Source organism: Mixophyes fleayi, chromosome 2 (genome assembly GCF_038048845.1).
Source record: "Mixophyes fleayi isolate aMixFle1 chromosome 2, aMixFle1.hap1, whole genome shotgun sequence".
NCBI classification, from domain to species: Eukaryota; Metazoa; Chordata; class Amphibia; order Anura; family Limnodynastidae; genus Mixophyes; species Mixophyes fleayi.
In genome coordinates this window covers 195,159,202-195,175,712 of record NC_134403.1, presented here as the reverse complement: position 1 = coordinate 195,175,712, position 16,511 = coordinate 195,159,202, and the positions used below count along the sequence as shown (strand labels likewise).

Sequence of the window (16,511 nt, the reverse complement as noted above, 5' to 3'; positions counted from 1 at the left end):
TCTCTAGTGTCTGCCTGACAGCACACACTAAATAATCGTGTCAGGGACATGAGGAAACCTCAGGTCAGAACCTTCCGCCACTTCCACCTGGGTAGAAAACTTAGAATCAGACCCCTCCAAGGTCTGGGCAACAACCAGAAGCTAACACCTAAATGTGGTGGCAATTGTGAAAGTCCTCTCCAAAGAAGAGGATACCAGAACTAAGCACTGCATCAACTGAGCCAGGCCACCAACTGGCTTGACATGTGCTGTAAGGGTAGAACACATATGGTTCTTGGACGGGTAGGAAATTGTGCTACCTGAGGCTGCTGTAGGAGGGGAGTGGGGCCTCACCTTCCCAGATATAAAAAAACATGCAGGAAGAAAAGTAGGACAGAAGCAGCTGCACAATCCAGGAGGATGTGGAGCGGTAAAAGATACAGGTCAGAGGATAAAGCACACAGAAAACCAGCACCCAAATAACCCACTAATTCTCTACAGCCGAGAGGGCAATCAGGAGAACGAGCTGCTGTTTTAGGCTGCTCTCATAATGGCCTATATGTCCATTCTGGTGGGCTTGACTAACTGGGAAGCCACACCAGGGAGGAGGTGCTAATAGGATATCACCCGATATCCCACGTTTGTTTATTCATAACAGTGACGAAAGAGAGGATTTATATACTTACGTTAAATCCGTTTCTCTGATTCCGTCTGGGGGACACTGCTTACCATGGGTTGTGGAGGGGAGCACGGGGAGTTGGCACCTAGCTAGTTAATCTTTAGCACTGCTGACAGACCCCTCCCCTCTACAATCCTCCCGCCTCTTCCTCCTCAGTTAATTTAAAAAGCCTCAAGGAGATAGGTCAATCAATCAAGAGTATACAGAGGAAAGGCAGAAGGGAGGGATCGCAGTGTCCCCCAGACGGAATCAGAGAAACGGATTTAACGTAAGTATATAAATCCTCTTTTCTCTTTTATCCAGTCTGGGGGACACTGCTTACCATGGGGCCGTTCTAAAGCAGCCCCCTAAGGGTGGGACCGCTCTGAAAGCCCCGCTCGTAGAGCACTACGAGCGAAATTTGCATCCGCGGAACCGAATACATTAAATTGATAGAATTTGGTAAATGTGTGGACAGAAGACCAAGTGGCTGCCCTGCAAAGCTGGTCAGCAGAAGCCCCATTTCTTGCTGTCCATGACGCCCCTACCGATCTGGTGGAATGGGCCGTAAGTCTCTCCGACACAGGAAGGTTAGCTCTTATGTAAGCCTTCTTAATAGTTGCCGTAATCCATATTGCAATGGACTGTTTAGAGGCTGGCCAGCCCCTTTTGTTAGACTCATATAGGACAAACAGGGAATCGGTTCGTCTAATTTGAGATGTTCTTTTGACATAAATACGGAGAGCCCTAACCACATCTAACTTTTCCATAGACTGCAGATCAGACTGAGAAGTAGATGAAAAAACCGGAACTACAATTTCCTGGTTCAAATGGAAGGAGGACACCACTTTTGGAACAAAAGATGGGAGTGTTCTCAAAACCGCTCTGTCCTTGTGAAAAACCAGATATGGTTTCCGGCAAGACAGAGCTCCCAATTCCGACACCCTACGTGCCGATGCAATTGCCAAGAGAAAGACGACCTTCCAGGTCAAACACCTAAAATCAAAGGGAGGCCCTTTAAGCATATCCAGTACCAGGTTAAGATCCCATGGGTGCTGTAGGCGGAACATAGGGAGGCTGAATATGTAACACTCCCTGAAGGAAAGTCCTGATATCTGGCAAATCCGCTAACTTTTAGGGAACCTAAACTAAGCCCTGCTTCCAGCCCATCCTGAAGGAAAGCCAATAAGCGAGGGAGACGAAAGGAAGACCTGTGACATGTCCTATTTTCGCACCATCTGATATAGGCTCGCCAAATATGGTGATAGATGTGAGCTGAAACTGGCTTTTTAGCTCGCATCATAGTGTTCACTACACTGGGGGAAAACCCCCTAGCTCTCCAGAGGCTGGCTTCAACAACCATGCCATTAAACTGAGCTGAGGTAAATTCTGGTGACGGAAGGGACCTTGAAGAAGGTCGTCTCGTGACGGAAGACGAAATCCCTGTCCTTCCGCCATAGAGATTATGTCTGTGTACCACACTCGGCGCGGCCATGAGGGAGCTATTAGAATTACCGGCAGACCGCCTTGCCTTACTCGCCTGAGCACGCGAGGAAGCATGGGAATCGGAGGAAACCGGTATCCCAACCTGAACTACCATGACATCGTCATTACGTCCACTGCCACTGCCAAGGGGTCTTTTGCCCTTGCGCAAAACCTGGGAACTTTCTTGTTGTGTCTGGAGGCCATGAGATCTATATCCGGACGACCCCACCTCTGAACTAGAGACTGAAGTACTTCCGGATGAAGTGACCACTCCCCCGGCATCATTTGATTTCGACTTAGGTAGTCGGCCTCCCAATTCTTTATTCCTGGAATGAATACTGAAGATATTGCTGGAACATATTTTTGTTGCCCAAACCAAAATCTGAGCTGCAATTTCCATTGCAGCTGCACTCCTGGTTCCCCCTTGCCTGTTGACATATGCCACAGCCGTGGTATTGTCGGACTGAACTCAGACAGGGTGGCCCTGGATGAGGGTCTGGGCCCCCCAAAAGGCTAAAAGAATTGCCTTCAACTCCAACACGTTTATTGATAAGGCTGATTCCTGAACCAACCAAAGTGCCTGGAGCCGGAGGTGCAGGATTACCGCCCCCCAACCTCTCAGGCTGGCATCTGTCGTGGCTATGATCCATGACCATGGAGCGAAGGACCTGCCCACCGACAGGTGATCCTGATCCAGCCACCACTGGAGCAATTCTCTCGCCCCAGGAGACAGCGAAATCTTCTGGAGATCCAAGTGTATGTGGGATCCTGACCATTTCCATAACAGATCCAACTGGAAGCATCGAGAATGAGCCCGGCCGAAGGGGATCGTCTCGAAGGAGGCCACCATCTTCCCAAGCAGCTGCATGCACAAATGAAATGAGGGATTGGGAGAGGACAAGACCTGAGATGTTATAGCCCGGATTGAACTGATCTTCTCCGTAGGCAGGAACACCTTCTGCCGACAGGTATCCATGATCAGCCCCAAGAAGACCATGCGTTGACACTGAACCATCTGGGATTTCTTTAAGTTTATCAGCCACCCATGGCTCTCGAGGACTGCCAAGGTGAGGGATAAGTGCTGACGTAGGCAAATCTCTGAGGAGGATTTGATGAGTAGATCGTCTAAATAAGGAACGACCTGCACTCCCTTTAGGTGAAGACACGCCGCCATGACCGACATGATCTTCGTGAAGACCCTCGGAGCTGTGGAGAGGCCGAAGGGAAGGGCCTGAAACCGATAGTGGGAGGACCCCACTGTGAATCTTAGGAGAAACTGATGGTCGCTCCAAATGGGAACGTGGAGGTATGCGTCCTTTATGTCTATGGAGGCCATAAACTGATTTTCCGCTAAGCCGTTTATTACCGAACTCAGGGATTCCATACGAAATCTGTCCACTCGTAAGTGCACATTGAGGCCCTTTAGGTTTAAAATGGGCCAAAAGGACCAGTCCGGCTTCTTGACCAGAAACAGATTTGAATAAAACCCCTGTGTCCCTTCTGGTTGTCTGGGACCCTGCAGATGACTCTTTGCGAAAGAAGAGAGGCGACACAAGCCTGTATTGCCTGTCTTCTTGTTGGATCTCGGGGTAGAGGGGTTACAAAGAAACAATGTGGTACAGGATCCAGCAGGTCTATCATGTACCCCCTTGATATAATGCCCCGAATCCAAGGGTCTTGGGAAGACGCTGCCCATTGTTCCCGAAACAGAGACAGACGTCCCCCTACTACCTCCGGCAGAGTAGAGTGCCCGTCAGGACGCAGGCTTCTCCTGGGTCTTGGAGGCCTGGCGCCTAGCTGCAAACGAGGATCTGCCCCTGACAGAGGAGCCTCGAGCATTAGGTTGTCTACCTCTAAAGGACTGTCCTCTAGGCAAGGAGGTCCCCCTAAAGGGCTGACACGAGAAGTCCGGCCCCTACTTGAAAATCCCGGCAAAGAAGTGCTTTTGCCCCCTGTTGTCTGGGAAATCATAGTATCCAGTTCCGGGCCGAACAGACCTGCTGCTGAAAAAGGAATGGCTTCAACAGACTTTTTTGACTCCGCATCTCCTTCCCAGGATTTCAGCCATAACGTTCTTCTTGCTGAAATAGACGCAGCCTGAATAGAGGAGGACACAGATGCTGTGTTCTGGATCATCTCATAAAGGTACCCCGATGCTTCTTTCAAGTGCAAAGCCAGGGGAAGTAAATCAGTAAACCTGTAAGGCCTCTGCCAGTTGGTCTGCCCATGCTTCCATGGCTCTAGCAACCCAAGCTGAAGCAAATGTGGGTCTAAAAGAAGAACCCGCAGCCACAAATATAGATTTCAGCTGGGATTCCACTCTGCGATCACTGGCATCCTGCAGAGTTGCTGAACCTGGGACTGGTAGCAAAGTGTGTCTGGCCAAACGGGCTACTGGAATATCCACCTTAGGAATACTCTCCCAGCGAGCCACGTCCTCCTCCTGCAATGGATACAGGGAAGAGAACCTTCTGGGAACAGAGAACCTTCTATCAGGCTGTTTCCAGGCTCCCTCTGCAATATCTCTGAGTTCTACCGAAGGGGGAAAACGTGAAGCCTTCCTTTTGGCCTTCTTAAATAGACTTCTGTCTCTAGGAGTAGGATCCTCTGGTTCTGGGAGGTCCAACGTCTCTCTCACCGCTAAAACCAAATCATCAATAAATTGGCTTTTAGAGTTTTCTTCCTGTCCCAAAGGTTGAACCTGGTCAGGATCAGAATTAATTTCCCCCTCCTCCTCTGAGAACCCCTCAGAGTCTGAAAGGACCATAAGGGTATTATCGGATCTAGGCCGCTTTCTTTTAGCAGGCGGGATGTTTGGGGATTCAAGTAACTGGTTCAGTTTATCCAAACCCTTTGTAAATGCTGCGGACCCTGCCGGTTCTGTGGGAACATGGGCCTGGTCCATAATTAATGAGGAAGGTCCTGGTATAGACGTTCCAATAGAACCTGAGGTAGCGGGGAGGGCCAAAGGTGTACTAGCATTATTAGCCACCGAGGCTGCCACTTTAGATAGCAATTGATTGGATTGTAAAACCATCTGTGCTAAAGAGGAAACCGACTGTGTCAGGGAGGCCACCCAGGCCGGTTCCTCCGTCAGTGGGGCTGAAATAAGCTGTGTTTGCACAGGGTGGACCCCTGCTTCGCAGACAGAGCAGAGCGCCAACGGGTCCTTCTGCCCACAAGGTAATTTTACATTACATCTTGAACATGTGAAATATTTTACCATATAGCCCTTTCCCTTATCTGTCATATTTATAAAGGAAGGCACACCAAACACACAGGCTTAAGTTGTAAATTTAGCTGAGTAAAGAGAGAGTGTAGAGAGAGAGAGAATAGTGGGAAACAAGTAAACAACTAATCTGATATAAAAGTTGTCCTTGTAATTTTAAAAACACAATATACTATTTTTGGCAAGTAGGAGATCTACAATATAACCCCTACTAGCCCACTTTGTACACAACAAATACAGTAATATGTGTTTAAATAAGATCAGATACTTAGCCCATAGGCCAAACAGGGGAGAAGTCCAACAGCAGTGTCTTGGTGCCTGCTCCCTCTGATCTGTGTCCTTTTTCCCGGCTTCTCCTTGGCGCCAGAAGGCTGGGCTAGTCCACTTCTCTCTGGAGGGCAGGGGAGCTCTATGTCTTAGCTCCCCCCCCCCCTCTGATAATGCTGTCTCTCCTACAGCTTTTCTGCCGCTGGCTCCGTTTTAACAAAAATAGAAAAAAATAGTACGTGGCAGAGTAGAGGTCTCCGCAGCGGTTACCCCGATGCCCCCTCCTATGTATGAGGGGGGATCTTGGTATGGCCCCTTCACCTCGCTTCTCAGCGGTTCCAAGATGGCCGCCGGCATGTGTATTCTCCGATAAGCAGCGCTCTATGCCTGCAGTGGCAGTTATCGGGGAGGCTCCAGGAGTGACAGCGGTCCGTGAGACCGCTTGTCACTCACTATTCAGGCAACCATTCTTTCTTCCCTGTCAGTGAGTGCCTCTGGCTCTCATCTGACAGGGTAGTGCCTGCGCTGCTATGCTGGGAGTGTGTTCTCTATAATAGAACACACTCCCATGTATGCCACCTGGATAAAGATAGAAATAAATTAAAATGAAATAAATTAAAGTAAAAAAATAAAGCACAAGCTAAAACACTGCCCAACTCCATGGGCACCCAAAAAAAACTGAGGAGGAAGAGGCGAGGGAATTGTAGAGGGGAGGGGTCTGTCGGCAGTGCTAAAGATTAACTAGCTAGGTGCCAACTCCCCGTGCTCCCCTCCACAACCCATGGTAAGCAGTGTCCCCCAGACTGGATGAAAGAGAAACATATTTATATAAAAATGCTCCACATTTCTAAAAAGAAAACTTACACGTTGCACTAGTTTCAATAAGCTTCCCTGTTGGCCATAATCCATAAACTGCAGATTTTGTAACTGCTTACCTCTTAAAGAAATGTTGCACCGAATATCATCCGCAAAGCCCCACACCTAATTAAAATAACATTTTCTGCATATGTTCTGTTTCATTTAGTCTTTTATCTTCGTATAAATGCCTCCCTCCACTTTGTTAAAGAATACACATCTCCCCAATGTCGCACAATATAAATATATACTACTACTACTACTACTACTAATAATAATAATAATAATAATAATAGGTTGATAGATGAAAGATATAGGTCATGAAATGGAAGACAACAAACAGAAGTGAAGGGCAATATATAGCAAAGAGTAGAAGAGGACTGCTACTAATGAATGAACTAAAATAGACTGGAGTATGAAGTAAAACATACAGAGACAAGGAAATAGGGGACATAAAATGATCATGAAGTACCTCATCAATGCTTTTCTTCACTTCTGGTTTTTCAGTCTCTCCACATGCAAATATGAGGTCTGCTCCTAGAATCCGAATGAACTCCAGTTCTTCATGGAGTCCATCTGTCTCCTCTTTAATGGTCTAAAATATGAATAAGGTATAATAAAACAGTCTGTTGCAACTTCCATATGTGATGGAGAACAGAAAGAAACATTTCAGAGGATACTTACATCAGCAGCCTCAATTTGCTGTTTAATCATTGATGGGTCAATCCCAGGACTTTCCAGATCATAGACAATCTCATGTGTGTCTTTTATAGTTGTTAATAATGCACCCATATCTAACCAAAATTTCTCTGCCAGCTCAAGAACATCCAGGAATTTCATTTCACGTTCATCTGCTCTGGCTTTGATATCCTCCCAGCAGAACAATAGTCGGTCTAGTTTATCCTGAATGGCTGGAACAAGAGTGAAGAAGAACGTTAAATCAATTAAAGCTATAATTTATCCCAAAAAAATTCACTGAAGACCACCATGGCTACTGGCTTTTGGATAACAAAACATGTGCTTATTCTGAGATTTAAAACACTTTACCAACCTTTGGCTGCAGGATCTACGTCTACTCCCTGTGAGCGGCTAATTAGCTCCTCGCCGCGATGTTTCAGAGCTTCAAAGGAAGGCTGCAATTTCTCAAGTTCCATAAGTGTGTTCTTGTTGTCACTGATACAATCACGAATCTTCTCCACTTCTGCAGGTATCAATGGAGGCAATCGTAGGCGAGATGCCATGCTTTCTAGGGTCTCCAACATGGGCACTATCTTGTCGTGGAACTAAGAGATAGAAAGTATGGAAACGTGGTTACAGATATACATGATATACAAGACATAGTAGAAGCTGGACATAAACAGTTAGCAGTGAGTTTGCGGTTAGAAACTAATCAAGCATCAAAACACTTACCTCCACTATCTGTAAGGCAGAATAGTCAAGCCGACAGGGACATGTTACCATGGCAGCACAACAGAAAGTTAACACATTCCACAAGGAAAGGGAGGTGATGTGAGATGAGAGGAGAGATGGGGGGTTAGTGCAGCATGAACACAACAAGTCAACAATGCAAACACAATAACACATTAGCAAACCATGGAATACGCAAATGACTGGTGCATGAAACTAGAGGGATATGTAGTCTACAGAGGATGCAGGGCACAGATAAATTGCATATTAGGTATATGACAAAAGTGCAACTCCATAAACAACTGATAATTATCAGAACGAACACCTGCAGAAAGTTAGGAGGTCATTTTTGTTTAAATCTAAATATGAGTAACAGGCTGCTTAAAAGTGTTCACGAACACAAATTTATTTTAATCAAATATGGCTATCATTACATCATATAACTAAAATTACAATACAATAATAACGGCTAAACCTTAATGTTTGAGATGTGTAAAAGTGCTACAATAAGGTTATTTTATACAGTACAAGCTTATGTTTATTTTTAAAATAAAGGAATTTTTAGTACTTCTCCATATCCTAGGCTGTAGATGGACACAGAAGTGGGTTCATTTTACCATAAATAAAAATAACAGACTCTTGCTTCTCCTTCCCCCAACCACTTTGTTCCTCTGCTCCTCCTCAGTTCATAATTTGCCCAGCAAGTAGACAACAAAAGAGTGCAGTAAAACTGGGATGCACTTGGTGTGCATCCCAGGTGGGTTGGTCGGTGTCTCACTTCCAACCTCAGGGATTTAACAGTAAGTACTTCACCAGTAGAAAAACCACAGTCACCTGGAAGTCCCAAGACCATACTAAATGTGGAATGCCTAAGAATGTACAGCCACTTTCCTACCAAAGGGAGCCTTTGCAGAGGCAGCAATGTCCATTTGTACAATTTGGAATCAGCATGCATGAGGAAGAGATTAAAGTAAAAATCCTAACTCCACTGATGAACCCTAGGAATTAACCCTAGTGAGTGTGTGTGGTAAGGAATGTAGAATATAAGTTCCAATGGGGCAGGGACTGATGTGAATGAATACATATTTTCTTTACCGTGCAGTGTAATATGACTGACATCATATAAATAAACAATAATATGATCTGCCAAGTGCAGATAACAGTAGTGTCCATCAGCTCTTGAGTGGTCTAGTGGAAAGTCATTCTGCACTCTGGGTCTCCAAGAGAAAGAAACTCAAGGAGCTCAAATAAAAAATAAATAAAAAAAAAGAAAGAAACAAGGACCTTATCTGAGACAGCATGGCTATTGGGGGAAAGAGATACCATAATCTGGTTAAAGACCTCCTTTGTGGAGAGACCATTCTCCTGGAAGAATGGCATGCCTGGCTCAGGAAATCTTCTTCCCAGTATTCCACCCTGGGTTGAATACTACCAAGACTGCTGGGACTTATCTTTCTGCCCAGCGCGTAATCTTTGCAGTCTTCTCATCGCTAGGGAGCTCTTTAACAGTGCTCTGAGCTCGAGAACTTTTATGTAGAGTTTTGCCTTATCTTGTGACCAATATTGGAAGTTCAGAGTAAATGCTTCTCAAGTAAGCTGGCATCTGTGGTCACGATGGTCAAGTCCCAGATGGAGAAGGCATGGACCCTTGTTGAGATTATACTTCTTCAGCCACCAAAGAAGGGACTGACAGGTCTGTTGCTACAGTTGGAAGAACTGTGTTACCAAAAGAGGGTTGGACCTTAACCACATTGGCAAAATTTCGCTCTGTAAAATCCGAAAGTGGAATTGTATAAATTGCATGGCTTTGAAAAAGGATACTAACTTCCCTATATGTTTCATGCAAGCATTAACAAATCCTTCAACTGTTTTTGAATGGTTAGGATCTGGTTTTTTTTTTAAAGAAGACCGACATCTGGTTTTGAAGGGAAGACCCAAAAATATCATACATTGGCTTGAGAGGAGATTGGAGTTTTGATAGGTTACATTCAGCCATGGGATTGCAGTGGTTCTGCTGTTTTCAGCAAAAGGATCAGCAGAAGTGATACAGATCTAACCATTATCAGAAGGTCGTCCAGGTATTGTACAATAGTTACGCATTTTGACCTTAAAAGGCCTGTCTTTATGTCTATGGAGAAAGAGATTTAACATAGGTACAAAAATCTTCTTTTCTCCTTCATCCACCCTGGGGGATACTGCTAACATGGGAACCTTCTAAAGTAGCCCCTAAGGGAGGGAGGGAGGGAGGGAGGGAATGCTCTGGCCTACTAGCCCGCAAAACACTGTGGCTGAAACTGAAGTCCACAGACGCAGATATGTTGAACTGGCAAAACCTCGTAAAGGTATGAACTGAGGACCCGGTCGCTGCCCTACACAGCTGCTCTGCAGATGCTCCATGGCGAGCAGCCCAGAAAGACCACACCGTATGGGGAGAGTGCATCGTGAGAACCTGAGGCACAGGCTGATTTCTACACACATAAGCAAGCTTAATCATAGACCTAATCCAACGAGCAATGGTCTGCTTGGTGGCCAGCCAACCTCTCCTATGAGAATCGTAAAGAACAAAAAGAGAGTCAGACCTGAAACCAGCAGAAGTCCTGTCCACCTAAACCCGTAAAGCCCGGACTACATCCAGACTAACAGAGGAAGAAGGTCCAGAAGGAGCAATCTCTTCTCTAAAGGCTGGAACCACCCTAGGCAAGAAAGTAGGTACAGTCCTATGAACCGCCTTTTCCTCATGGAACACCAGATAAGGAAACCTACAACACAAGGTTCCAAGCTCTGACACCCGATGAGTAGATGCAATGGCCAGCAAAAACACCACCTTCCACGTCAAGAAACGCAGATAAGCTGACTCCAGGGGTTCGAGTGGAGGGTGCTGAAGAACCTCAATAACCAGGCTCAATTCTCACAGGGCCAATGGAGGAACATTGGGAGGCTGAACATGAATCACCCCTTGAAGGAAAGTAAAAACACCAGGGAGGAAAACCAACCGATGCTGAAAGAAAATAGAAAGTGCAGAGACCTGAACCACCAAAGAACTCAGTCTTAGTCCCATCTCTAACCCATCCTGAAGAAAAGCCAGAAAACGGCTAATCTGAAAGAGGCAGGGTTATGACACTTCATCTAGCACTACTGTACATAGATCCTCCGCACTTTGTGATAGATCTTAGCTGACACCAAATTCTGAGCTTTTATGAGAGTCTCCACTACCCTGGAAGAGAACCTCCTCGAACACCAGAGGTCGGCTTCAGCCACGCCATTAAAGCCAGCCAAGGTAAGGCTGGTGTAATTGGTTCTTGATTGAGAAGATCGGGGGCCTGAGAGGAAGATTCCAGCCTGACCCTTCCACCAGAAGCAAGATGTTGGCAAATCAGAGCCGCCTGGGCCAATTCGGTGCCACCAGTATGACCGGAAGACCTTCCAACAGTACTCACCTTAGAACCCGTGGGATCATTGGAATTGGTTGAAAGTGATATACTAAACAGGAGTCCAACCTCATGGACATTACATCCACCGCCACAGCCAGAGAAACTCTAGTTCTTGCCCAGAATCTTGGAACCTAGTGATTGTGTCTGGATGCCATTAGATCCAAATCTGGCATGCCCCATTTCCAGACTAACTCATGAAACACCTGAAGATGCAGTTCCCATTCTCCCGGAAGAATTGCATGCCTGCTGAGATAATCCACTTCCAGCTGTTCACTCCGGGAATAAACCCTGCCGAAATCGCTGGAACAAATTTCTCTACCCACAAGAAGACCTGTTCCACTACCTGCATAGCTCCTGCGCTTCTTGTTTCTCCTTGGTCGATTAATATATACCACTGCAGTGGCATTGACGGATTGGAGGTGGACTGGTTTTTCTTGAAGGAGACTGAGCTCCCTGGAGGGCTAACAGGATGGCCCTTAGCTCGAGAACATCTATAGGCCAAAGCGCCTCCCTATCTGTCCAAAGACCCTGGAAACGAAGCTGGAGAACAACAGCTCCCCCCAGCCTTTTAGACTGGCATCTGTGGTCACCAAAATCCAAGACCACAGGACAAGAGATTGGCCAATTATCAGAAGTTATCGAACTAGCCACCATTTCAGAGGTTGAGGAGTCTCCCTGGAGATTTGGGTCTCCAGATGAAAAAAAGGAGGCCTGACCATTGTCTTAATAGATTCCACTAAAAGGTACGAGACTGGAAACGACCGTATGGGAGGGTTTCGAACGTCGATACCATCAACCCTAGAATCCCCATGCCCAAGCACATGGAAGGACAAGAGTGACTCAGGATTAACCGTACAGAGAGTTGTAGGGATCTGTAGAGAAGGTTCTGGAGACAGATCTTCTGAAAAGTGGTGTCCAACATTAATCCTAGTAACCTCATCATCTGTGAAGGCATCAACTGGGATCTGGAATAATTTATTAACCAACTGTGTTGCTCCAGAATTCGAATAGACGGGGTCAGATGCTGATAGAGAAAAGGTCCTGATAAGGCTTTGAGGAGAAAATAGTTCAAATGCGGAATAATGTTCACTCCCAAGGCATGTAAATGTGCTGCCATTAATACCATAATCTTTGTGAAAACTCTCTGGGCTGTGAAAAAACAAAGGACTGATCCCATCCGAAACTTGTCTACTTGTAGACGTTGGTTTAGCCCCTTGAGGTTTAGAATTGATGGAAACGAAGCGTCCTGTTTGGGCATCAAGAACTGGTTTGAATAAAATCTCCGGTGTTTCTGGACATGACCCCAAGATCCAATTATCTCGGGTGGATTCCGCCCACTGATATTTGAATAATTGTAGATGACCCCCTACCCCCGCAGTCACGAGGAGAGGAAAGTCCCGACATGTGGATTATTATTATCTTTTTTTTATTTTATTTTTTTCTTAGATCTTATGGTTTGGACGTCCTTTGGAGTAAGCATCTCTACCTGTTTGCAACGGTCCTAGTGTTGCAAGGAGTCTCCCTCTATTGGCGGGCTCAACTTTCTAGCCCATGTTCACAAGCAAAGATTTCTAAAAAAAAAAAAAATGACCCAAAACACGGAGTTCGTGGTTTAGGGACATTCACCAGCAGGTAAGTACTTTTACCTCCGGTTGATGGCTAATCATACTGTCCAGTTCTGTACCAATCAGGGAAAAAGTTTCAGTAAGTGCATATACATAGCATTATTATGGGGGGTATTCAATTGTTGCTCCGGGCGCCGCCGGAACGAGCGCGTTAAAACTATTACCGTTTATACTGTAATATTGCGCGTAATTACCGTTCATACGGTAATTTACTCGCTCAATTTCAGCTCGCTGCTCAGGGAGCTGCGAGCTGAAATTGAGCGAGTAATTACCATATAAACGGTAATAGTTTTACCGCGCTCGTTCCGGCGGCGCCCGGAGCAACAATTGAATACCCCCCTATGAGTTTATATAAATACACATACATATCTCCTAAACTCTACAGGGATAAATCCAGAGTTGTACTCCCAAACACAATCTTGTGTTAATATATACAACAGAATAGTCCTCACAATGGAAGAATATCAACAATAAGATGATAACTATGTGAAGGAATCAGTAAATATTCTACAGATATCTATTTGCATAGATATCTGTAAGGCAAAACTGATGTAAGGCACTCATCCCTACAGAACCATGTCTAGGGCAGATTACCCGAAGAAAGAGAAAGCAACCTGTCAGACAGACACAGTCTACTGCTGATAGAGAGCAGACTTTCAGTCACACACAGTATACTGCTGATCAGTAGCAGTGACACCCGTAGTACCCACATATAGAGAGCAGCCTGTCAGTTAGACACAGTATAATGCTGATAGAGAGCAGCCTGTCAGTCACACACAGTATATACTGCTGATCAGTAGCCGTGATATTCGTAGTACCCACATATAGAGAGCAGCCTGTCAGTCACACACAGTATACTGCTGATCAGTAGCAGTGACACCTGTAGTACCCACATATAGAGAGCAACCTGTCAGTTAGACACAGTATAATGCTGATAGAGAGCAGCCTGTCAGTCACACACAGTATATACTGCTGATCAGTAGCCGTGATATTCGTAGTACCCACATATAGAGAGCAGCCTGTCAGTCACACACAGTATACTGCTGATCAGTAGCAGTGACACCCGTAGTACCCACATATAGAGAGCAGCCTGTCAGTCACACACAGTATACTGCTGATAGAGAGCAGTCTGTCAGTCACGCACAGTATATACTGCTGATCAGTGTGTGTGAGGTAAAACTGCTCAGGAGTTTCTTCAACTGTCTACTGTCCAGTTTCGTGAATCGGCTTCAATGAACATACCAATTTGTGAAGGGGGAGCAGTCCTATATGAAAAGGACATATTCCTCCTCAATTTTTAACCACTCTATGTTATTATTTAAAAAGAAACAGACAGGTCATAAACAATCACAGCACAGAGATAATAGATAGTATAATCCCTTTTGTTTTGACCCTGGCTATTGCCTCAAAACAGTATGGAAATAAATCTCTGGATAAAAAACTGGAAATAAATCTCTGGATAATAAAATGAATGTCTCTTAATAATTTGACTGAACACTCATGGAAAATACTGTCTCCATTAACTTGAGAGCCTTCTGTAATAAAACTAAACTGTAGGTAGATTTTATATATATATATATATATATATATATATATATATATATATATATATATATATATATATATATATATATATATATATATATATATATATCTCCCTGATCTTTTTGCCCCATAGGTAATTTGACAGAGCATTTTGAACGGGTATAAAATTCTGCACAAGAATTCTTGTTCTTATCAGACATTAAAAAAAAATAATAATAAAAAAAAAAAAATGTAAAGAAATACAGATTACGCAGCTTTTGCAGAGGAAATAATTACTAGTTCAGGCTCTGGCTATCAGCGTCAATACAGGAATATAAATATCTGTGGTAATGATAATGTAAAAGTGGAAGATATTGTGAAAATTCACCTGAGTGCAGATAGAGTCTAGTTATAACCCCATATGCCCCTTGTAAACACACACATTATACATACATATATATCATATATACATGCATACACACATATATATATATATATATATATATATATATATACACACACACACACACACACACACATATATATATGCGCATACACACACACACACATACATACAAATATACACATACACACATACATATAAACACACACTGGTACACATATAACTCTGCTGATTTATATCAAAAACAACTTCTCCAACTGGGTTACTTAGCTGAAATTGTCAAGGAAGGGAAGCCAGCAGCAGATGGATTCTCCATTATTTCAGTCAGGAGTCCGTCTGAGGTAAACTCTAGCTGAATTTTCCCGCCTTTGGAGCGCACCAATCAGCAGGGGGGTCTCAGTTACACTGCCCGCACTGGAGGATTTTGCTTTGGGGAGGATTATCCTACCCGCTCACTAGAGGCTTTTGCTTATTATAGCTCTCCTTTGTTTCGTTTGCGTTGCAGCCTTTTAATCTGTGCTCAGATTGTGGCCAGATGAAATCAAAGTCCCCCCTCCGCCTCAGCGAGATACTTGGCATTTCCCTGAAAATGGCCGCTCCTCAGACGAAGTTCCCGTGCTCTATGCCTGAGGCAGCACCGGACCAGTCGGGAGAATACAGTGACATTTGCATAGTGTCTGTCAGTGTCTGCAGGCTGATTCTTTTCTATCTTCTTTTCTTTCTTGTTCTTTTTTTTCAATAAACAAAAACGGAACCATATTCCATTTAAAAACTAAATGAACCAGTGTAAAACATAACACTAAACCACTCCTAACCTCACTGACATGTCAGTAACAGTATGAAAATAATAAAAATCTAATCTAGCAGCAAGTACTGCAGAGCAGTACTGAAACTCCATGCACTCTCATACAACCCATGGTAGCAGTGTCCCTCAGAGTGGATGAAGGAGAAATGTAAAATAAATTTAAATAAGGTCAAATAGTCCTGTACCCACCTCCTATGCAGGGCACTAGAAAAGGAACTGAGGAGGATCAGGGGAAAATTTGTGTTTTAGGAAGTAGGTGGCAGTTCTTCGTTCCCCAGTGGCCTGTCTCCTACAGGTGAAACATAACCCACTTTGTGTGTCCCTCTATTGGTGAAGGAGAAATTGTCAATAGCTTTTTAAAATTGAAAGTAATAGGTCCGGTTGAACCGTAAGCAGTATTTTAGTAGTTGACTTGTTGTCTGCTCGTCTCTAAAAAAGGAGGACAAATAAAATAGTCGTACAATTTGAGATGATATACCTGAGTAGCTTGAGCAAGTGCATCATCCAGAGCCAAGGCCATCTTGCGTACGTCCTCTTTAATTCCCAGGTACATCGCTTCTGCTTTCTTGTACTTTTCCTGCACAGCTGCCCCTTCCTCGGGATTCAGCTCACAGAGGTGTGGGCCAATCTTCAGCAGCTTGTCAATATGAGGTTTATGCTCAGCCACGGATTCCCTTACTTGCTGCAAATTTAACAAAGCAGTAAATATGAAATGTTTGGTTCACTCTTTCCAATATTGCAGCACCTGCTTTACGATACAAATTGTCACTACTCCTGAAAAAAAAAATAAAACATACTACTCATTTTGATAAAAGAATAAAGTTAATAGTGTGGAAAGTTACA

The 16,511-nt window shown here is 44.5% G+C and overlaps 1 protein-coding gene across 1 annotated transcript in view; it reads right to left on the bottom strand.

Annotated features, from left to right (window-relative positions):
• MACF1 (microtubule actin crosslinking factor 1) overlaps nucleotides 1–16,511 on the bottom strand; it is a 246,258-nt gene that overhangs the window by 39,709 nt on the left and 190,038 nt on the right. Inside the window, exons 70-73 of the mRNA XM_075197744.1 lie at nucleotides 16,147–16,350; nucleotides 7,525–7,756; nucleotides 7,158–7,384; nucleotides 6,946–7,068 (exon numbers count right to left, since the gene is read on the bottom strand). Of these exons, the coding sequence (XP_075053845.1) occupies nucleotides 6,946–7,068; nucleotides 7,158–7,384; nucleotides 7,525–7,756; nucleotides 16,147–16,350 (786 nt within the window). The remainder of the gene's footprint in view (nucleotides 1–6,945; nucleotides 7,069–7,157; nucleotides 7,385–7,524; nucleotides 7,757–16,146; nucleotides 16,351–16,511) is intronic.